Source organism: Bombus vancouverensis, chromosome 9, assembly GCF_051014615.1.
Source record: "Bombus vancouverensis nearcticus chromosome 9, iyBomVanc1_principal, whole genome shotgun sequence".
Lineage (NCBI taxonomy): Eukaryota > Metazoa > Arthropoda > Insecta > Hymenoptera > Apidae > Bombus > Bombus vancouverensis.
Window position 1 is genome coordinate 5,359,799 of NC_134919.1, and position 25,398 is coordinate 5,385,196.

Sequence of the window (25,398 nt, forward strand, 5' to 3'; positions counted from 1 at the left end):
TTCTACAATGAAAGAAACGAGGCAATTATATCAAAGGATTATGAAAATGCGAGAATTAATTTGGTATGCACAGTAATTGATTCGGTAGTGAATGTCAATGTATTTATGAAGTAAATAAAGTCTGGAATCTTCAGGAGAGCAAATCGTCCGAGCTTATCGTGGTTTAGCAAAGTCAGAGAACTGCCTGAGGTAAGTGTAGCTGAGAGAGTCACAAAAACACGCTTATCGTGGCTGCAAGAAGAGAATAATACAGGTTCACAGGCTCAGGACCATGGTTATTCGCGCGTGCACGAAAACAGATAATGCCAGCGGCAAGATAATGGAATTTAATAACGACCTCCTTTGTCTCTTTCTCTATTCACGATTCTGAACTACAGAAAATGGAGAGTGTGCGCAGCAGTCTGTTGGTTAATTAGCAATTAAATATCAAGCAGCTGGCGTAAAGGTGCGCACAGATGGTATTTCGGATCAGGTAAGCCACTTAACAATGGGCAATTATGTATAATAAAGAGGCCATACCAGTTAAGCATTGTTCGTGATTAGTTGCTTGGATGAGTATTCGGCTAATTCAATCTAACCGTAGCTTGTAAACAGAGCTCACAAACATACAATTTCCAAATTTCATCGAAAATCCATATACATTATCGTTCGTAAGTATTCGGACACTTTGATCGATTCGAAGCTGTAGCAGTATGTGAATTTTACCAAAAGTCTACAAATTGGCGACGAATTAATCATTAGAATTAACATTTACTACCTTTTTATGCAGTCGCTAAGACGGAAATTGAAACTTTCTATTAAAAAATATAGCAATAATGTACTTTACTATTTACTAGAATTTGCTACAAACTTACATTCGATGTTTAATTATCGCTTTAACATATCGCTAAGACAAAAGTCTTTCTATCCGTTTTCCTTTCAGAATATATTATAGATAAGAATGGTATCTCTCAAATGTAGAATAATCGTAGCTTACCTTTGATAAGGCTGTTGATGTCCACCTGGCGTTACTGCAGTGGTGTTTTGTGCGGCAAGAGCAAGTTTCTGTTGTCGTTGTTGAAGCATCTGCCTGCTGAATACTCCGTATCCAAAGCCATAGATTTCGTCCTCTTCCTTATCGCTCAGACAGCTCGAGGGCTGGACAAAAATAGGGGACATTCTTTAGTTCTGGCTTTTTCTACTGAAAGAATTTTTGCTTGCGCGATACTAGAATTTATAGTGGGAAGAAGAAAAGGAATAGTATCATTCAATGATTCTTGTTATAATTCTTTAATATTTAGTTAGAAATTGCTTTCAAATTTTCCAAATATTTGCTTTAAATTAATAATTCTATATGTTCGCGTATATTTAAGTTTCTCATAGAGATACAAATATTTACCACAGTTTAATAATAATTTGAAAGACAAATAAAAGAAAGTCCAATAGATCTCCGTTATTAGAGCATGTTTTCGAATACACAAAGATTTTATCAAGGAATACTTAATTACTCCATAGATCTCTGAAAAGATTAGCCTTAATCGATAATCGATAGAAAACTCGATTAACCACGTGGAAACCCTGAGCATCGAGCAATAACTGATTTAAAATAGGATCAATGGATCTACACGGTTAATCCCCTTAAACCAGTTCGGCAAGTTGCCCCCGGAGGACTTTCAATTCCACGATGGAAAGTGTTTAGTTCTTGTGAACTACTTACCGCTAAATCCCTCTTACAAAGAACAGAACTTAAGTGCTCGGTAAGTGATTTATTTTTCTTCCAAACCTTTGCTTCTTTCCTTTAAGTATTCTTATGTAATTCTTCTTTTTGTTACAGTAAATCGAAGAAATTTAATAAATAAAAATTGCTCGTCAATTAAGGAATTAATATTTAAAATTGTACAGTAACTAATGATAAGTTACGCAACATATCAGTCAATTGTAATAAAAAAGGAATTGCAAATTAACTAAGTGGTAATTGTATTTTTGTTGCGAAAGATAAATTTCATCTATAGAAGAAATCTACATATTTAAACTGATTTCTTATATCTCATTTAACAGCAAGGATTCTTACTTCTTGATCACATTAATAAGAAAATCCAAATAAGGAAATCCCTGGATATATTAATTACAATAAATAACTAAATAAGACTACATCGATGTTAAGCGTTATATAAAACGTTCACCTTATCCATTAATTGTTAGTTCACTTTGCATGTGCACAAGCGAAATTGTGCGGCATATCATGTAAAACTATTACAACAAAGTACGAGAGATGTAGCGGTTAGCTTTTCATAGCAAAAGTATTAATTTAGCGGGCAATATTCGCAATTAGAATGGCACACTACTTGCCATTCACAACTTGGGATTCACAATTCCAGCGAGGAGGCAATCTGTGCCATTTGGCTTGTAATTTTACAAAGAGAGCCCCAATTTCTACATACATTTATCAATGACTGCGTTTGAATCAATTTTCCTCATAAGAAGGATCGTAAACGCTTAAAGCATAATTCCCACCTATATAGCCATAACAACTAGAAGAGTAACAACAGAATTAATTGTTCGTTCTAAGATGGAAAACAACCTCATACAAATTTTACTTACAAGTTTTACTCATTTTGCTATTATTTGTTACATGTTTTACTGCTACTTATACTGTATGCGCATGCTGTAAAACTCGATAAAGAAGAACGTTATTGCCAAATAAAAAACAACATTACTTAAATATCGCTTAGAATTTTTGTTTACTTTGTTCTGATTTTATGATTAACATCTCTCTATCTCTTTTAAAAAAGCTAATACGTAAGTTCTACGGAACAAATGTTAATTTTATTATGATTTATATTAAACAAATATTGAATGACATTTGTAATCTCATGTCATATAAGAATCATGAGGATAACTCAAACATAATCTCTCTTTTGAATGACGCGTTCAACTAATGGTGCACGCAATTAAATACTACGATATTACACATGAAACACGTACATGTATTTAACACGCAATGCTAAGCCTAATCGAGCGTGTATTAGCGATACCTTAATACAAACACCGTATATTCCCTGGCGGTGCGTTACATTATGCAGTAATGTCAAAATTCAATAAGCAATTCGGTCGAATTACAGTCATTCACCGGAAAATCCACCTGTTGCGTATTTCTGCAACAATTTACTATATGTCCTTCGTTTCAGATGAAACTATTTAAGGAATTTATCCTAGCATGCGGTAGTTACGCTAAAACGCGTGTTTTTCATTCCTTAGTAGATCAACGAATTCGCTAAACGTGTTTACGCTAAATATAGTGAAATTTTTTAATTTGTCAAACTTCATATGTATTTCTATTATTATTTTATGCTGAGAAATATTTGATCTCTGTTAACATTATTCTAGTTGAAGAGTAAAAGAGATGGTATGTAATGTCACTAGATTATTCCCTATCGAGTGATACGTGTTTAATAAATCCAGGTATTTTCAATCCCAATGACATGGGAAAACGCTAGAAATACAAACGACACTTCGAATTAAGAGTCGAACCCTTTAACATTTCTGTATCTTCAAGATCAGCGTCTGGCTTATACTTGATTTATATCACTGAATTTGGATAAAATGCGTGTATACTACTTGAAGATATTTGGATAACTACACTAAGTAACTTTTGAGAGTGGTGTTTAGAATTTTTATAGTTTCTATTACGTCAGCCGACTCTTTACCTAAACCAGGTCACACACCGCGGGCAAGATGGCAGTCAGATGTCTTCAGATCCTTGCTGCGTACTCTCAATAGTCTCAAGTACCCTCCATAAATTTCAGGAATTTTCTAGTTAAGGTCCTTCAGACCGAACAAATATTCTTTCACTGAATTGTTTTCTAAAGTTTATTGTCCACCACAGCTTGACACGGGAAAGTTGCCTTTTTTCACGTATGAGGCCTCCCACTAGTAACTTTATCTCGAGGGCGGTTAGCATCCTTCCTCATCCACCACCATAACAAATAACCAATTAACAACGAAGCCTATTTCCCTCACTCTCCTAGCCAAAATTGTCATCAACAAATCCGATAGTCCTGTGCGCTAGACACACCCATCCTTAGCTTTCCTCCGCCACAGCATCGTAACCGAACTTCAGTGATTTTCCATCTTTCAAACAGTTAACATCTTTTGACCGAGTTTCCACCCTAAAATCAGTCACTCACTTAACTTATACATACGCGCCAGCGTAACTATCTTCTTTATAAAGTTGTTGGAATAAACTGTGATTTATAACTTGTTATACCAGTGTCATATTTAATTTAACTACCTCTATTATCCTAACCGAAATTGGGGATCGATCATTTCGTGGCGTCGATTATCGAATCATAACGGGAATCTACGACTCCCGTTGACGTGCTTCTTCCTCGCGATCGCGTCTCTCCGCGAGTGGTCGAAGCAGTTTCTTTAATTCTTTTTTATCCCTTTTCTCGAAAACAGGACATAATATAATAACGGACTTGAGATTAAATCGACACGAAATTATCTATGCAATAAAATCTCATAATTTTGACAAATCAGATAGCTTCTTTTAGTATTTTCTATAGCAAGATACAAATTCATATATTTCATAAAGGAACTAGTATTTTATATTATAAAGGACCTCATAACTCTTACCGTTTCCTTCTCAATTAATTTCTTTCAATTACGATAACTCGCGCAACAACTTTTACAGATTCTTATAAAAATAGAAATAACTATAATTACAGTATATAATTAATGTACTACGAACTTTCATGTATTTATGGAAAATTTGAAAGTGCAAAGATATATAAAATATCCAAAATATAGCATTCGTTATATTTAATTTATGTATTACATTTAATACAATAATATTATATTTCGTACGACAATTTTCTACTTAGATTCCACTTTCTCTATTTCAAAAATACGAATTCGTATAAATATGCGAATATTTATTAATATAATTATATTATTATTATAATATTATTATATTACTATTGATATAGTATTAATATAAATATATTAAATGCAATTAGAAAATAGACATTCCTACGAAACTACATGAAGTTGAGAAAAGCTAAGTCAGCCGTAACATTTTCTTTCTCTTCCTACAGAAACGGAATGCCCCGTATTTATCGCGTGATCTTACATGACTAAAAACTATTATGCACTTTAGAACGAGCTATAATTAACGGTGAAACGGAAAAATAGGCGTAATTATAGTGGCATATGTAACAGGGGAATTCGTACAAAGCGAAGGAACAAAAGCGGAAAAGGAAGAGAGAGTCGTAAAAGATAAATAGAAAGGACAGGATGAAAATCAAGAAGCGAAAGAAAGAGACGGATTTACTCACCGAGTATTTTCCGGGCACGTAAATGGGCTGTGAATGACTGGTAGTGAGTTGAGTGTTGGGCATTCTGGGAGAAGCATTTGTTTCACGGCGGCGTAGCTCCTCAAGCGGTTCCAGGACGTCTCCGTAATGCGTTCTGAAGAGGTCTGCATACCTTGAAGCCAGTCCCTCTAAGTATCCCCTCTCACCTTCCTGAAACAGCCATCCGAAAAAGACGAAACATCAAGGAGCGTGCCTTTCAAATGTACCTATATGATACGCTAATTGCTACGAATTTAATTTCTTCGAATCTAGCGATGTTAACTAGAACAAAGTATCTTTCGAAGGATATTTTCGTAGTACAATATGAATTTTCTCATGATTTGTTGCAATCGAGAATATTGAGCTTTTATGGTTTTTAAATTTATAAACCACGTTTGATGGACATTATATATACTGTCATAAGTAGAATATCAAGACATCTCATCGTTACGTTTATTGGCAACGTGTAACAAATTTTACTTTACTTAGTATCTTATATTGTATGATACATACGATGGGAATGAAATTGCAGATTTATAATGAAATAATTAGAAAATAAAGATGGCGAGGACAAGTATCTTAATATTTATTGCTGACAGAATATATCCTAATATTTCGTTATCTTTCTCAAGAGTCGGAAGACACACTGATATCATATCTTATAATTACCACAGTCATTATTAATGTGTCACTCGACCGTTGATGAAGTAAGGTGAACAACGCTGGTGAAACATAAAAATGTACCTTCTTAAATGACACGGTTTACACCTGAGAGCATGAATTCTGGAAGTTCTGATTTATACACCATGGTTCATAATTCCCAGAACTTCGAATAAAAATACCTTTTTCCTTCTACAAACTGTCCACTCTTGTCTAATTCGAAATTAGTCTAATTCACGTATATCCAACAAATTTTCAAAAAGTAAAACTTCTAATGTGCTTGTATTACTCTTAATTTTCTCCTTATTTTGGACCATAGAATCTCCCTAAACTCTGTTGTGCCACGAATTACAAAAATACGCTTTAATTGTATATTGATATATTTGAAAAACCTATCTTTTTATAACATACGCGCAAAAATACAGTAAAGTACGAGTTTCAACTATATCCCTAAAACATAGAAATCTTTGAATTTCTTTTCCAAGACGATCGATTTACAAATTCATTTCTCCGGACGGAGCTTTCTGAAGACCTATGTACCTGGCGCACACGGAAAGCCGGTGATATTCGTTGTTCTGTGTGTCGGCATGTTATACGATAAGGTGGAAAAGGTAGTCATGTGTGCAACGAGTACCAACGGAGTCGCGGGAAATGCTAAAGTACGAAGGAAAGGAGGAAAACAGAGCGGAGGAAAAGAGAGGTAGAGACGAGAGCAAAAAGAAAAAGTAACAGAGGAAGATGAAGAAGAGGAGGAAGTAAAAGGAGAAGAAGAAGAGCAGAGGATCAACGTACAACGCTGGAGGAAGTCGCATTAATATTTCACAATTCCACTTTTGCTGGCTCTCGATTTGGCTTGGTACCGTCCATTGAAGGGTTGGCTATGTTCTTTCCTTTCATAAGTTTAAGAAAGAGAGGAAGACGGAGGAGGAACTGAAAACGCGGAGAAAGAGATGAAGGAGAATACTTTGTCTGGCGTGAGTCTCCTTTTATTTACACTCGGAGCGTCGCCATCCATATGCTCGACGTTGTCGGCTATCTTGCAGACTGTCAAATATTCTTCCGTTATTGCGGATATTCTCTACATTTAAATACTACAATTTGTACGTATTAAGAATATCGTAAAATTGCCATCGTCTTTTTTCGTATACTGTTCCTGGTTTTATATTAAATCTGTTCGGATCGATTCAATGGATACTTTGAAGATTGTAGCCATATTGAGAGAACTGTTGGTAATATGAAATTGGAATTGAGAAATATTTAGCAAATGATATTGATCGTAAATATTTCTACGAAACAATTGCATTTTGAAATTTTAGAATTTGTATTATCTGCAAAGATGAAGAGAGTTTATATGCAATCATTAATTTTGTTATGCGAATTTTTTTTTATGAAATCGCTACATTTTGATATTCGTTTGAAATCTAAAACATCTTTGGATAAGTATAGCATCTCAAAACTAATCGAATTTATCAGCTGTTATCCTTTTATATGCTTTTTAATCCTACTCTAAAATGTTGACATATATGACAAAAACTATTTTGTTTTTACATTGATCTAATTAATAAATATATCATCTTCCCATAAAAATTGTGATCGATAAATAAGTTTACAGTGTGACTCAAAATTACGGAAAATAGTTATTCGAATAAAAATTCGCTACAAATATATTGGCTGACGAGCCAGACGATACTACTCGCGATAAAAATACCAGATACAAAATTGTATAAGTAGCTTCGAGCACGTTTCGTTTTACTCGGATGCTGAATCAATCAAAACGAGAGATCAAAATATCAAGATCTAGCCTCTTCAATATTTACGATCGTTACTGTACTGTCAGATAAACGCAGGTGTCAATAATGCATACAATGGGATCTGCAGAGCGTACATTGGTATATACCATGCAATACGTATTGGCTTATGGACGTTCGATGAATCGAGAGCGGAATGAACTCGTCAAACACAAGAGTGTCAAGTGTCAAGATTTTTCACTGCAGTACAATTTATTCACAATGTTCCTCAAAACGTGCTTATCAGAGTATTTTAAGTTTCTATTGGAACAACTATTCGTTTTATTTAATCCTAGTACCTATCAAGAAAAGCGTTGACTGAAATTGAAGGCTATTGTCAATGTTGCTACCACTAAACTCGAATGTAATAACTAAAATTTAATGAAAATAAAAATCTGTAGTGGTAATGCTCAGAACATAAAGATGCGTATCTTCAAAGACGAAAATAATTAAGATTAATGTAAATCAGGTTATTAAAAGATACTTTGTACAAAATTGATTTCAGAAAGCGATAACATATTTTATTTCTTAATTTCATTTATCAATTTGAATAGGTTTAAATGGTAGTTTCATACGATTAAATAATTCTTGAAATAACCATTACTTTAAAAATTTGATACAATTAAGATATTAAAAGATGATGAGTCCAAGTGGCCAGACAATAAAAATACAGTATATAGAAGTAGATAATTTACAGTAAAATGACTTTTAATTTATTTTAGTATTCAATTGAACGGTTATAATATTGTCACGAAAGATTGCTAAGCAAAATCAAACTTATAATTTATAATTATTTATAAAAGTATGTAGATAGAGAGGAATATCTTGCAGAAAATAGGAGATTTGTGAAACAGTGATTCATCCGGAGGATTAAGTTGGCAAGTTGAAGAATGTATTAAAGAGACGACGAAGAGGCGTGAAAGATGAAAGGGACGAGGAACGAATCATAGTTGTACCATCTTTCCTTCCTATTTCACCTCGATTCCTCTCTTCTCGCGTCCTTATCTATAATCTGCGAGTATTAATTAGAATTCCAATCTACCAGTTTGATACGACGAACCCATTGCCTCGTACTTCTCTCTGGGCTCTTGTTCCAGTCCCTCTTCCCCTTTTCACTCCCCTTTGGTTTTTCTCTGTTTCCCATTCAGTCCCCGTCGTTCTCCTTCGGGGGCTTAACGGTCAAACTGAAACTTTCGAGGCGCGAGCACATAAAGCGAACGAATTTTCCGCGGAGAGCGTAACTCTTTAGAACTTTCCTGCCTCGTAAATTAAAATTTCATCCATGAACGGATAATCGAGGGGTGATTAAAACATTCATTCGTTTATCAACTCGGCCGATCTTCCCCGGGATACGAATCATTCGATTCTGTTTCACGTCGATCTGGTATTTGAACAGTCTTTGATAAGTTTATCGTTGATACTCTTCATTACTGAACAGGAAGACCGATTCTCCGACTATTTGCTCCTCTTCAAGAAATATTTTTAAAATGACCTTTTAGAAGTGCTCGACGAGGAGTTGAAAAGGACGAAGGTAAATACGAATTTTGAAAAGTATTTCAGCTATTACAAATATTGTCTTTCCGATAAGATGTATAAGGTAGGCGAAATTATATGTAGATATATCGAACAAATTCTTTAGAAATTTTTTTTCATCTGTTTGAAACTATCTTAATAGCGACAACTGGTGAATTCATTATTTCGTTCATTCTTCTCCTTCGGTGCTACGATTATAGCGGAGATAATGTTTTAATTCATATTTTCATGAAAATAATAATAGAGAAATGTAAACTAGGAATAAACTGTATTATAAAGTATGCTGCACCTTGAATATATTTTATATTTTCGTATAGTACTTGCGTTCTGTACATTTTCTTACTTTCAAATTTCCCGTAAGATTATAAATATCCGCATTCTAATGATAAGATTAATAATATTCATTCAATATAATCATTTTCATTTAGTTCCATTACAATTTTGGCAACAGATTCCTACTCGAAGCTTCACTATGTTAGAAATAATATCATGAGGAAGCTTTCGGGGTAAATGTCGTACTATCCCTCAGAATCCTCTTACCCAGAAGCCATATCGTTGCCATCTCTACTTCGTGGCTAGATCCTTGGAAACATTTTTAGCAATATGGCGATAGAACGAATGCCATCTTAAAGAACTTTTCCATTTCCTACGATCATCTTTCAAAAAGCTTCATAATATGACACTTTCAAAGAAAATAACTGTATAATAACTTAATTCCCATTTACCTACTTTTTAATTATAAATACTACAGCTTTACCTGAAGTTCTAATTATACTGCAGCCGATCTATCTAATTTTCTAGTTGTAGATATGTACCTGGAATTTCTAATTACATAGACTGTATCATAATAAATTTACCAACTTGACAACAAAATCATCATCGGTAATTAGTAATCAAAATTGTAGACTCTTCAGACAAACTGATGGTTGCATAAATAATGGATAAATGTGAGTCTGTATCAGAAATGTATGTACATGTATGTATGTGTGTAAGACAATACTGGAATGATAATTTCTTGTTGAGTTTCATTTCCTCCAGGGACTAATAGTCCTACTTTAAATCCCAATCGTTACAAATGACAAACGAACAAGTCCTGTTCACAACCAACCCAGTCAATTAGCAGTAAGCAACGTAATTACTGTTCGACAAGCCCAGCTTTGTATTCGACCGATCCGGATTTCATACTTCAGGGCTGTCTTCAGGCGTAAATTGAATAAACTATTTCCTGCCATAACCAAAGCGACAAATGTACGCAACAGATAACTTTATCAAATGCACTGATTAGAATTACGTTTAATTTTTATAGAAAATACACTTAATGGCGATACATGAATTTATTAGAAATCTAGTAAATTATAATATGAACCATACGAAATATAAAATTATCAATTCCATCGAGATTAATTGTTTGGTTTTTAAAAAATTACGCACTAGTCGCGTTTATTGGTATTAAGATTAAAAAGTTCTTAAAATATGCAGTTCACTTAATTTAACTCTTAAATGTTTCAAAAGCAGTTTTTATCTACGAAAATAAAGAAAAGTCGGTAATGTAAGGGCCAAATATAAAAGATGACATTGATTACAATACGCCTGAATGATATCAAATTGTTTCAATGGAACGGAGCGAATCTAAGCTGATCACGATAACCTTCTCAAATACTGTCAGAATTTTTCCAGATATTACTTGTCTGCAGGCAAATCAAACTCTATTGACTAGTTGTGATCGCTTAAATCGGCTGGTTGCTAAGAACTTGGGGAATAGATACGAGAGAAAAGTGGAAGAAAATTGAAAAGTCAAGAAGCTACCCCTCTGCCATCTACCATTCCCTCGCTCACGAAGTTTAACCGCGCACTGTAAGACCGACTTTACCCATCTTCTCTTTCATCGTTTCTTCGTCCTTCCTTTGCTTCTCCTTGCCCAAGTTTCTCTATCTTTACATCTCCTTTTCACGGTCTTGCTGGATCGTCATGCACGTTCCAAGGCTGACTCGCTTCAAAAAGTTCCATCGCATTTATATATGCAGTAGTGATTGCGCGCAAAGTACCACGAAATACTGTTTCCGTTAAACTTCTGCTGATTCAATCCTCGAGAAATCCTTCCTACTGTTGCCTTTCTGTACACTCCAATACAAGTTTCCACCGATAATGAATCACGTGAAAAGAAGAAATCGGGACAAGAAAGGGTGACAGTCACCGTATTACTTGTTACGTTTAGATACACTGGCTGACGGAAGTTTTGGAACACTTACTATAGAAAAGCGTTCTATTGTATGTGTCTTCTTGTGTGTATAAATAATTCTATATTTTATAGAAATTAATAATTCTATTACAATGTTAAGCGAATATAAAATAATATATAATGTATAAAATACATATATAGTATTACCGCTCATAAGACGGTTCAGTCTGCAACAGTTGCGTAGTATATCAACAAATAGAAACCTAAGGACTACCCAGATTATGAGTTTGGGAACTAATAATAACTTTAGTCTATGATTAATTATAACCAGGAATAAGTAATAGAATTTGAAACAATTATAAACGTTGGTTGCTTTCATCTACACGATAATTAATTTACAACTTTCCATATAAATTACTTGACGATCGAATTTACGATCTTTATACGACCGAATTCTCTATTTAACGCGTAATTCGAATGGGAAATGTTTCTGCATCCTCGAGTTTCCAAGGTATTTCAAAAAAATAGTTTCAATCCCCGATTTTGATGGTTGTTTTCGTCCGGCCGATGTAAACGATAAAAAAAAGCATGTGTCAAATATTTTTCAAAAAATTACCTCCCATATAAATGTTACTAAAACTGTGTATAAATTCTCGTATAAAATTTTGCAACCAAAAATCTGTATACAACAATTCCCGAACAGTATAAATATGCCGAATAACAATAATTGCAAAGACAAGAAAGAAATTAAAATAAAAATGAAATACGAGAAATAAAAGATATTAAGAAAGATCAAGACAAAAGTTTGGCGAAGAAAACATCGATCCTTTTTGCTTTGTTTTAGCCAAGATTTATCGTTGGTCGCATTGTCTAGGGACAAGCGTCGCTTTTCATTTGCTTAAGCCTGAAGCGCGAAATAGTAGGTAGGCGTTTCACGATAATTGGGCGGCCTGAGGGGGATTCTCTTGGTAGGATAGAGGACGGAATTATTTTCGGGTGGCCCTTCAACGGCCGTTGCACCCGCCATTAGTGCAGCCACAGTCCCTCCAACGTATTCATTCCCACCCTCATTATTTACATATACTTCATTTGCTCTACTCTGCTTGACTCTTTCTCTCTCCCGTCCTCTCTCCTCAATTACGAAATGTAATTCGCGAAAATCGAGGTGAGCCGAAAATCGGGATCTTCTGCCGCCAGACGTCATTCAAATTCATCGTTAATCGAGTACCACCAGCCCGAAACGTGTAAACAACGGACTTCAACGAACCGTGCATTTATTATTTCCCTCTTTTTCGGTCTCTCTTTTTTCCCGATTTTATTGCACGGTACCAGAGACAGGAAATGTTTTAACGGGACGAGACAGGTGGAAAATCGAGATCGCTGATACGTGTGGCCAACTTTATGAATACCGGAGAAACTTGTTTCGAACTTCCAAGCCGGTTATTTCTCTTTTATGAATCGTAAACTGTACGCCACGTGTCAAAAATCTGTCAACTTTTCTTTCAGAAACTTTTTGGCTATTTCAGGGTTACGACACTTCTCAGTGTACCTCCGTTATTAATAATAGAACGATAATATCACGTTAAGCTTGAAAACTCTTGTCACGATGAGATTAGTTGATTTAAGATTCATTTATTCGGTTCCTTAAGGAGTTGTTTCAGTTCTATGTATATACTGGAACACGTAATTAACAGAAAAATTACTCGTATCAAATTTCGGGGTATTAATTTTACCATGGCACATTTTTTTCGATCTATCAAACGCATTCGGATTTGAAACAATTTTAAATATTAAAAATTCCGCGGATATTCGTACAAATGCTTCCAGTTACGAAAATCAATATCTTGCAGAGAATATAGTATTAACGGTATGAAATGATTAACAAAAAGCTTTCAGGGATTTATATCTGTTACTTTAAGCTGATGAAAAAATTATATAAATCTCATACTCGGCACATAATAATATTTGCCTTCCACGCTATCCTTTTATTGTACTAGAATCTAACTCACATCCTGTTACCATATTTACCTAAGTTATATGTATATGCATGTGTATCAATGAATATATTTTTTAAAAAATTAATAAATAAACCGCAATTTATATACATGCATAGAAAATAATGCTTTAAAGATTTGTAATAATGTTTAAAGCAAAGAAATCCAAGTTCTCAAAGTTTTGATCTACACCACCATCATAGTCAGCTCACTAATTCTTACACAGAAGGTAATCTAATTCAACATAATTAACATTACAATCAGTGATTCATTATCATCATTTCAGTTCTTCCTAACGTAACTTAATAAAATAAATATCTACGTTAAAAACGCTATATTTTCAAAGATATATATTATTGCATAAAATTTCTGGATTACTCTGCGACGTGATATTTCAGGCACGAAGACCATTAGTCCAAACGAGAACGGCCTGACTCGTGATTTTTGGCAGCAAGGTGACACAAGGTAAAAGTAAAGTCGGAAGGGTACGACGAGTTAAGAGGGCAAAGGTCGGCGAGTAATGCGAAGAAGCAGAGACTGGCCTAGGAAAGGCATACAAGGGAAAAAGGTGGTAGGTATTTCATTCCTTTCGAGCTCTGCGAAAAGCTTGTGCCGTCAGGATTTTTGGCGCCAGGCTTAGGAGTGGCCACCTTAATCTCTTGCCCAACCAACCCTCTATTCTTCGCAATCTGTCTTCCTTCTTTCCCTTCTTAGGTCCTTCTCTCCTCTTTGACCTCTTGTCCTTGTGTTCTCGTCTTTCCCTGTCTCTACTCGCCTTTACTCGTGGTTCCTTCCGTGTTTCGTACCCTTCACAAAGCTCGAGGCCTCTATTCCACCTTTCCTCGAGCTTTCTGTCCATAGAGGCTGCGTGGCATGTTTGCGAAACCTGGAAGTTAAGGATGTTCGAAAAAAAGATTTCGCAAAAACAGAGAAGCAAAGAAGAAAGTTTGCTGATGCTGCGATGCGATAGAACCTTCTTCTCTTCGCTCTAAACATGCTCGCTGACACTTGCATTTTAATCAAAGTCTCCAGTATCATCTTGCAATTCTTTGAGAATACTGAAAACGTACATCTTATGGATTTTCGCTTCTTTTCTAAAAATGTATAACGTACCACCGTAAAATGATTCTTTTTGTGTCACAATATATCGATGATACCGATGGAACATTGAATTAATGCAAAATTTTGCAGTAGTATCAGATACACGAATATTAATAACAGAGAAAGAATGTTACGTTAAATAAAAGGATTATCGTATTTCATCGGAAAGTTGAAGCTGTAATTACATTGTTCTGAATTACGAACAGATACAAAGAATCGCATTGATGAAACTTCTATGGGTACATAAAATATTTAGAAAATATAAAATCAAAATATCGATGTTACTAAATCGTCAAAACAATAATGAGACAAAACATTAACTATAAAACGATAAACACACATACGTAGAAGCAATATCGAAAACTCTATTAAACATGAAAAAAGGTGACTGTACAGAAGAAACGATTGACACAGAAGAACGACGAGGAGAATTCGTTTTGTCGTGATTTGTTAACAAATTATTTAATAAATAGATATTACAATATATATGTAACTATGGCTATACAAGAAACTTTTCACAATTATATAACGACTAGCAAATTTTTCGCTATATTTCAAAATTGTCAATACCACAGATACCCTAATCCTATCGGATCGAAAAGTCTATCACGATATTTCATTGTGTCAGCGATACTTTCACCACATCTCGACACACCGCGGTCGCATCGTTAAATTTTAATCAGAAAAATGCATTGCCCATTGTTTGGAGAGCCGTTTCGAAGATAGGCTGAGTCCCGTGGTCCCGAGAAACTGTCACGGGGTTTCTCCGAGTGGCGAATGGATGATCCACCGAGTGAAAGCGCGAATGAGTATACATAGAAGGGATGCGGCGCGAGAGGATAGTTTGGACGAGTCGTTTGAGTGTATACGACTGCGAAGAACGGTTAAGAAAAGGAAAAGACAGCGGGGAAAATGAAAAGTACTGAACTGGTAGAGAAAGCGGCATCGTGCAGGCGTGGATCGTATCATTGTTAAATGTAGCAGCGCACCTTTAAAAAAGTGCTATTGTCAGTTTAGCGCTCGTTCCCCTATTCTAACCGTGCTAAAGTCTACGTACAGCCCGGAAAAATCCCTTTTTTCCCCCGTCCCTCTTTGCCTAACAGCTTCGTTCCTTTCTATCTCTGTTTCGTCTCTCAGTTGTCTCTTTCGCCAGTTTCTTCTATTCTTTTCCTTCCGGCTTCTCGCGCGAGATTTCCGCCATTGTAACTTCTTCGGTAGAGAGTGTCCTGTCGCGACACGATAGTTCCGTGCGACTGGTCCACACGCTCAAAGCCCGTTAATACCAACTAAAAGCGACGCGGTTCTCTACGTTCAGAAAAGACGCTGTCAGATTTCTGGACCTCGATTTTCCTTCCTACTTTCTTGTCCATCGTCGTCTTTCTTCGCTCTGCTCCTCCAGATTTTTCCTTCTCGGCCGTCTGATCAAAACATCACCGTGCCTCCACGATGCGATTCTTGAACAAAGAAGCTTTTTAATTTTTATAAGTGGCAACGACAAGATCGAGATGGACGAAAATTTTGAAACTTTTCGGCGATTCGACTTCTTTCTCTCATCACTGTGTTTGTAGACGTGATGAAAGAGTTTCTGCTTCTGTTTATTTTAGTGTATAGCTGTGCCTCGCGCGAAGAAGACGTTGTTAAGGAAGACCACTGCCTGCGTTTGTCATATTACTAATGCACAACACCTCTTGCATATGTTATGAACTCACAATCGTGAAGATAAAAAGAAATGGTGTACTGTATATATTAAAAAGATGTAAGTGTCAAAAATAGTTTAGTCTTGAAATTAGTTACCTTTTTCTTCTCAGCTTTTGTGATTTTTACTCCAGTTAATTACTTAACTATAAATGTATTAAAATATATCTTGGTTCCTCTTCTCTTTACGTATGAAAATTTTTTAATAGTTTCTTTTTAGTTTTAGTTTGTCCTATTTGAATTGTTCAAACACCTCATTGGCAAATTCCATATATTTCATACAAATATAAAAAAGCAACGATATTATAAATATTTCTGTCATTTTTTTACGTATCTTGGAATTTATTTTATGTATATCGTATCATTTTCTCGCCCCGCATGAATTTATGGAAGGAAACCATTTTTCTTTCGTGTATCAAATATTAATCGTGTACTCGCATAATGCAATTAAAAAATTAACAAAAAGTGGGGTTGTATAAGTTTGACTTCTGAGAGACTCATTTAGCAATTCGAATATTTCGAGAATAGATTTGCATTTTTTCTAATGACAAAGATACTACTTTAATCAGAGAAATATTATGTTTCTTTCTTACAGTTTACCAACATTTACGCTATAATCTTCAAATATACGGCAAATTCGTTCAAGAGCAACGTTTCATGGCAAGGAATTGTTTCATTGAAGCATTAATAAGAATTCTTTTTCCCCTTGTGTTGAGGATGTGGATGATTAAAGGTCGTAAAAGCAGATAAGATCGGGCGAAAATGTAATTCTACGGAATAGAAATGAAAATTGAACCAGCGTCGACTTGTTCGCAGTTAAATGCCCTTCTTCCCTTATTCTTCTGCTTTTAATTCTCGGGCGGAATATGAAATTAGTCGCAAGCCCGTCTAGCGCTCAGAAATTGATTGCGTTAATTATGCAGATATTGTTCGAAGCAGCCAGCGAGCATTTCTTCTGGCCTCGGAGTGTCGTTAAACCTATGCATGAATTTATATTAATTCTTGCGAAATGTGCCATTTCAATAATCTTCCTTCGCTTCGAGCAGCCAATATTACTACGGGACCTGGTTCGATGCCTGGAACTAATCCGAATGGCTTCCTTAATATATTCTATTACATCTTCGAGTTTTATGAAAGTGGTAGTTTTACGAGAACTTTTCGCCTTCACTTGACTAAATGCGCAATTCGATGCAGTTGTTTCTCAACCGTCTTAAAGATTACATGCAAAGCGACTCGTATTCTAAAAAGTCAAATGCAGTGTCATATATTTTTATTATTATCTTAGTATTGGAATTATTAACGATTAAGGTTTAGAATTTATACCAAAGAAACCAAACTGGAAGATCAAAAACCTGAAGGGAAAAGAAAGAAGTTTGCAGTTATATGTACATATATTTTAGAAAGATAATTCAAATTTCAAGAAATGCATCGGTGACGCGTAGAATATATGTGTAGACAATAAAATAAAATAACAAATTTATAATGGCTTTATTTTCGGTAATACAGAAGAATATAGAATGCCAAAATAAAATTGTCGAATTTAATACGTCATTAGAATATCCGAATTTTATCTACTGAATTATTTGAAATATTTTCTATTGTATAACGTTAGTTATGTATTATACAAATTCCCTCAAAACGATTTAACGATCGTAATACTAGGAACGTGTATGGCAATCGTAGACTCGAATTTTTATTCACTAGGCAAAATTAAAACTTTTATCTAGCTTGCCTGGTATGTTGCAGAATTTCAAAATTACCACTCTCTGCGTAGGCAAATCTACACGTAGCAATATCTATTATTACAAAAAATAGGAAGTAAGCTGCAAATGTTTATATATTAATTAAAAAGTTTTCAAAAACTATGACATTTTTCATTTTGTGCAAAATCCTATCGAAATCTAATATCCTTTGTCACTAATAACAGTTATTTGTTCAGAAAATATTATTCTTAATTAAGGATCGAGTTCTCAATTTTAATAATGTTTATAAGTTTGTCACAGATTTCACGTTAATTTGGATACTGCATGAATCCCTGTCTCATTTATAAATAAAGAAGATATCTTTTTTATCTATTTCTAACATTCTTTCCTTCATTAGATATTTAATAGCATAACTTTGTTTCTAAAAGATTAACGTATGACAAAAACTTTTCTTATCGGGAAATGTTTTCATTAATTTATATGATGGAAATTCGACTATATTTAATGTACCTATTATACACACTTAAAGCTTGCAAATTATATTTTGAAAATTTTGAACTACGTCATGAAATACAAAATTGAACGTTAAATATCAATTTAAGCGAGAGTATTTAATGTGTTTTGTACATGGTCACGTATAATCCACTACTGGATTAGCGTAAAATCCATGTCAGGCCTACAAGAGGATATACACACATTACTTCACAGTTTAAGAGATCCATTGAACAATTTCTATGATTCACGGTCATTAAATCATATAATTACTATTAATTCTGCCGCAAGGCGAAACTGTAAAATTACATGTTACGCAAGTGATAAAAATCCGATTAACTTCCCCTGTCAGTTACAAAGAGTAAATTTGTTCGTTAACAGTAATTGCTATAATTAATCAATTGTCACATATTATTACGTAGAAACGTAAACTGTGAGGAATTTAATCATAAGTTTATAAAAGGAGAACGAATGATACATATGATACAAATCAGAATTGTAATTCCTTTTTTTCATTCAGGCAATTTGAATTTCACTGAATAATTGATTGTGCATTAAATTATATCGACAATGATTTTAGCTTCAATTGAAACGAAACCATCTACTAACTTAAGCATAATGTTGGTCATAATTATGCTTTATAATCAAATATTCAAACTTCTCTTAATTGTAAAATCAAAATTTCGATTTATTGGAACTGTAGAAATTTCACAAATCGAGTATCTTTTATAAAGCCGAATCGTTAAGAGGAAGAAGTAAAACGTTATTTCACGATTATACAACTTTCAGTTTGGAAAATTATCAATATCGGAGCGGAATAACAGAAGATGTGGCGGAAATTTTAGTGCAAGCAATTTTTTTTACTCAATATCAGAGTCCACGTGCAAAACAAAATTGACTGTTGTATACAAGTTGACCACACGTTCCGTCACATATTGTGTGAAACGAAAGCAATCCACAATGCACGGACGGCGCCATCAAAGGATATGGGGATGCACAATAGAGGACAACGGTGCACCCTGACAGTGTTACTGTTGTTCTGTGGTTGGTATACACCGGCAATTTTATTGAATGAGTAATGAAACAAGGCGTTTCGACGCTGTCGTTAGCCTGACAACGTCAATGAAAACGTTAATTTGTGTTTCCACTGCTTAATCCAGGATTGTATTCCCATTGCCTCTATATTAATATACGTAACACAGAAGAGAATAATAAATTTGACCACATAGAATATATCTGTTACCGTTAGAGGCATTGAAAAATATTTACAAAAGTTATACAATATCGAGTATAAAAGCTTCTATTATATTATACATTGTTTCTGAATATGTATATCACTTCATGAATCCAATAATCCAATAGAATAAGAAAAAAAGGAATGATCCATGAATCCGATAAAATAAGGAAAAATAATAGCTCCAATAGGAAAATATAAGGAATAAATAAGGAAAGAGATGGACGACGTATTGATTCTATAAACGTTTCACTGTATTTATTCTTAAACCAAGCAATGGTTTATTTCTTGCAATAACTTTTAACGATTCCTATTGAAGTAGAAACAATTAGAATTAAAAATAATATAATTACTGCAGGTTTTTATGCGTTTATGAGAAATTAAAAAGTGCACATAATATGCTAGAAAAATATATGTATAAAATATCCTGAATATAATAGTCGTTACAATATTTCGTGTATATCTTTTAAGGATGAAATCGAAAAAAATGAAAGAATCGATAACTAATAGAAGAAGAATATTTCTCTGGTTTAACCGAAGATAACAAAGTACTTTCGATTGGAAAAACGATTGACTCGTAACGACGAGGAAGAGTCATTAAAAGACTCTTGAGATTCGAATCGGGCGTAGACTTACGTCATTTGTATTCAGGTAATAAGATGGGATTACGAGTACTGGCCAGATAATTAGCTACAGACGCGAGTAACGCAAACATTAATTAACCTACACAACGAGAATACGCGTCATTACCGTTTACACGACAGACCTTCAAGTGTTACTGCAATCTTGCGACTAGATTGCACATTTCAGCCCTGACAATAGAGACGTTTCCTTCTGGAATAAGTTCACTTAAGAACAAATATAAATCGCTAACGAGTCACATTACGTAATTCTAGACATATTTAAACCTACTCTTCTGTTCTCTTTCAAGAATTATCCCCTTATTCTGATTGTTGAAGCGTCTTTTTTTAAAAAGCTGACGTTTTCTTATGTCAACGTTGGAAACTCTGCATGTAATTATTTTCTGAGTTATTCATTATTTTAAAAAAAACGTTATTTTGAGTAGAATTTACTCTGTTGTCAGGAGGGCATCTTGTAATAAGTATAATTTCTTATGATGATTAATATAACGTTTATTTATATATTGGTTAGTTTGATTGGTTTCGTTTGTAGAGGTTAATATAACCTGTTCTTTGCTGTTTTAATGGAATTATATTGATATTGTTATTCAGATAAGCTATTAAGAGACGAATTTATAGATACAAATGATGTTAGCTTATTTGTTAACCTTGATACAGATTTATAAGTATGTGTAATTCACTACTTCTTTTCTAAAGATATAAATATGTATAAATTAAAATATTACTACAATTAGACAAAATATAAAAAAATCTTCTAACACGCATCGTATCTCATATGAATTTTCTGTCTCAGACATCTCCTTCAGATATAGTAATACAAAATATCTTTCGTTCGCTAAAATGAGAATAAGGTCGAAATTAAACATTTCAAGACTCGCAGCAGATCCATAAAAACATCGTTTTACCTGAGGTAAGTCATAAGTAGTTGAAAATGTGTCAGAGACGTCTCGGATCGTAGACGTGCAAGCGTTAAAACATGAAGTTGTAAGCTTGCAGGAAAAACTGATCAGATCCGGTGGTAATTGAAACGTTCGATGGTTTGGAGAGCTTGAGGTGGAGCAGTCGTCGGTCGCTTCCCAGGAGCGAGAGAAAAAGCAGAGGAACGAGAAAGGGTTGAGCTAGACGCGACGTGGAATTGGATTGGTTTTTTACTAATTAAAATTTCAAACTTGACACCTGAATGTGCCGTCTTTAATGAGACGCCGTCTGGCCGTGGGTTTCTCTCTCATTATTCTCACGGGTGCGGGTTACACATTGCCGCCCGAGAAAAAAGGGGATCGAGGGAAAAGCGGCGGCGCAAGGGACAAAGTACGGAAAGAGAGGAAGATGGAAACGGTGTTAGTCACACAAAGTAATTTCGCGCGCGTGCCTACCCGTTGAAATTTACTTGCCGACACGTTTGATACGATCGAGCAAAAAGGAAGAAACGAGATCCAACTATCTAGCCGTTTCTGTTAAGCCGTCTGAAAAATTATTACCTTAAAAAGTATAAATTAACGTGTCCGATATTTGTAAAAGGATCCGGATATATTTTATTGAATAGATAAATTGTTAAAATTTTTGGTGGATGTTAGTGCGATTTTTATTTTTCCTTCTTATTCATAGGATTTTTATTATCGATGGGACGTGATGGATTGTGGAGTAGATCTTGAGATTGTACGATAAAAAATGACGATACATATAAATCATTCGCTTCCAAACATTCAAACAATTATTGCGCAAATACCACGCGATTAAAGTTAAAGTGTTTGTTTCCATTTAACTGAACTACTACTCGTTAATCGTCAGTCCTTCCTAATTGACAATTATATCGTGATTGAACGTAATCAGCTAGCTTCAATATTGACAAGTTCGTGTTACAATTGAAGTATTAAGAGAAACAGACGCGGCAAAATATTATCGATTGATGTTCAGCCAAACTTTATTCTTGTCTCGCTTTGATATATCGGTCACTCAAAAGCCATGCCAATCAAGTCTGCAAATAAATCATTTTTCTTTCAATTTCACCTTAGAATTGACGATTATTTGTGACATTTTTTTATAAGTAACTTATACTGATAATATATTTCATTTATGTTAAATTGAATATTAATCATGTATATGGTTAATGAAATTGAGAAATTTACTAAAAGGATACATTTAGTAATTTTACAATTCCCTTCGCAAAACACTTTAAAGTGTTAACAACACGTTCAGATAAACAGAAAATTAATAATCAAATAAGGTGATTTAAGATTCAATTCGCGATTATTTTTATTCTTCACAAATTGAACTTTTGTTGGAATTGAGTAGAAAGAATTTCCTGAACGTGAAATTCAATAGGGAAAAATTTTTCCAGTCCGATTACGGGTCACGGAACACAAGTAGTGTGAGTGGAGTTGTTGCGAGTCAATGTCTGCGACACGTAGGTATTCCCGTATCACGATCCTCGTGTAAAGAGAATAAGATCAAGGTAGTAGACCAACCGAAGAAGAGAAGATAGGGCGATAGAACATCAGAATCGAAGGGAGAAGGAAAATAGGAAGATAGAGGAAGCGTGTACGCGACGAAGATGTTTGGGTTTGGCCTCAGACGCGATACATATCAGTCGACACTGCAGCGTTATTCAATTTGCAGCTCGGTCCTGTTGATTGTGCACGTAATGCCATTACCACGGCCTGGAATCCGTTTTCCTGTTGGTGTTGCGCTCAGACAATGTATTTACAACAGCAACATCGCCAGGATTTTAACGCGAAAGCGCGAATAACCAGACCACAAAATGTGAAACCTTGTATGTATGTGCATTATGTATATCTACTTTTACTCTCTTTTGGATGATGAATTTATGTATATGAAGACTAAATATAAATTGTGAGTAGATATAGCGATAGAGTTTCCAGGGGATGCTTTAATTGTAACGAATGGAAGCTTATTCATGAAACCTTCTATGTACCTACATACTTATTTTTCAATAGTAAAATTCCATGTATTCTCTTTTGAATAGCAGAATTGCAATGAGCGAGTTGAATTTTATTGATGAATTAATCTACCAGCCTATAAATAACAATTAAAATGAATAAAAGTATGTATATGAATATTAAATATGGATAATGAGCATAGTTTTCAATTTCTAAGATATTTTATTATAATAAGAACGTTGAGTTTTATTGATGATTGAATTAATGGCTAAAATTAAATTATATATTTTTAGGTTATTGGGTCAGACGAATAGCGTTCAATTCCAAAGGGTTCACCTGTGACGTATAATTCAACAACCAAATACGTCGATGTATTATAAATTCACGATAAACTGAATAAACGAATCTTGCATTCGTTCAATATTTTTCAACTGGTCGTTGCATGACAGATATTTTTAACCAATACCCAATATATTTAACCAATTGTTTGCATTTTGTACGTTGAGCATATTGGAAAGTAATATCTCCTTTAAATACTGGCATGGTTTTAATAATTTCACTTCAATTTATATTCCTTCAAAAGAAGTTTAAATTTGTTAAGAATAATATAACATTCGAACGATGACGATAAAATGTGCGGGTGATATATGTATCACCTAATCAAATTGATACTTGTATCTGCATTTATAAATTAATACAATTGCTTTGAATGACGGACGATTATGTTAGAAGTACAACTCAGAAGTTGCTTGGCGAATTGACTGAATGAGCGAAGAGGACTAAGCACGAGAAATTTAACTGAATGGCTGAAACAGAGCATACGTATGAATGAACTAGTCACGTGATGTGCGTAGTATGTAGTACGTTACGACAACGATGTGTAGATACTCTTGAATGAGAAGTGCTTATAATAAATGGAATTATACAAATGAATTAAAGTATAACTTCGAATATTTTACGACACAATGTTACGTTATGATAAGGCATAATAGAAGGCACAATAATGGAACATCGGAATAATGGATATCAACTAAATAAAATATTAAAATATTCAGCGCACCAATACATACATTTAATAATAAACCGTTCTAGGTGATATTTTTGTTAATTTATATTAATTTTTATATTAAAGAATGTACAATATTAATGGGATAAAATAAATCTATATTTATTATTATTATCTAAAATATTTCTATTTATGTTTCATTCTTTCAGTTGCGTCTAGAAAAATATTATATAATTTTCATAAAAATGCACGGTCTAGTGATGACGTATATAGGATACCATATAAATGACAAAACTACAATGACCATGATTTAAGGTATTTCACGCAAAGTCGAACGAAAGGGTGAAAAACCAAGAAGAGGGACAGTAAAGAGCAGAACGAGCGGTTGAACAGGCATTTCTTTCTGTTTTTCCAGAAGAAACGAGTGTGTCTGAAGGTTCATTTGTTACACGACGGGACGTTTAAAACGGTTAATTTTTACGGCCGCGATTTTTGCTTTGCACTGGTGTTCGTTCTTCCCATTGCGTCCCTGGCCGCCGTTTTAATGCGAATTTATTCCTCCGAGTTAATTACGCGACACTAATTTTTGCTCAACTTCGTTCGCTCGTACAACCCCGAGTCCGGCCATCCAACTTCCGTTTCCCAACTTTCCCACGGGTTCGCCTTAAACTTCTTTTCATGCCCTTTTCTCCTGTTCTTACCGGCCAAAAAGAAAGACTTTTCACGGTCCTTCTTACGAAATTTTAAGATTCGCCAAAGATTTACTGGATTGGCCAATTAGTGGACCAGCTAACAATTTTTTCTCTGTCGTTCAGTACAGCATACCAGCCTCTTTCTCTCTCTCTCTATCTGTCTCTCTTTACCAGACTTGTTCTCGTGAACTTTCTCACTGAATTAATCCGTACGCAAGAATTATGAAATTATTGCTTTCCGGAAGTTTGTTAAGAGAAAAGTCTAAAATACTACGCGGAGGGCGAGACTCTTCGTTCGATGAATTCTTTCCACTGTCAAGGAAATTCTATTCATTCTCACAGTAAAAAACAAAGATTGTTTCTTTCGAAAATTTATTAATATGTAATTTTTTACCATATCTTTTAGATTAAAATCTTTTTCTTGTTTAGCAGCTATTATTATTATATG

The 25,398-nt window shown here is 34.4% G+C and overlaps 1 protein-coding gene and 1 long non-coding RNA gene across 3 annotated transcripts in view; one reads left to right on the top strand and one right to left on the bottom strand.

Annotated features, from left to right (window-relative positions):
* Window positions 1–25,398, bottom strand: part of LOC117163447 (uncharacterized) — a 371,317-nt gene that overhangs the window by 80,015 nt on the left and 265,904 nt on the right. For both annotated transcript variants that reach the window (XM_033345729.2, XM_033345728.2), the window contains exons 2-3: window positions 5,319–5,507; window positions 977–1,137 (exon numbers count right to left, since the gene is read on the bottom strand). In XM_033345729.2, coding sequence (XP_033201620.1) covers window positions 977–1,137; window positions 5,319–5,507 — 350 coding nt within the window. The remainder of the gene's footprint in view (window positions 1–976; window positions 1,138–5,318; window positions 5,508–25,398) is intronic.
* LOC143303154 (uncharacterized) lies at window positions 1,027–2,565 on the top strand. The gene is made up of 3 exons (XR_013059171.1): window positions 1,027–1,736; window positions 1,814–1,950; window positions 2,038–2,565. It is a non-coding gene; the product is annotated as an uncharacterized LOC143303154 (long non-coding RNA).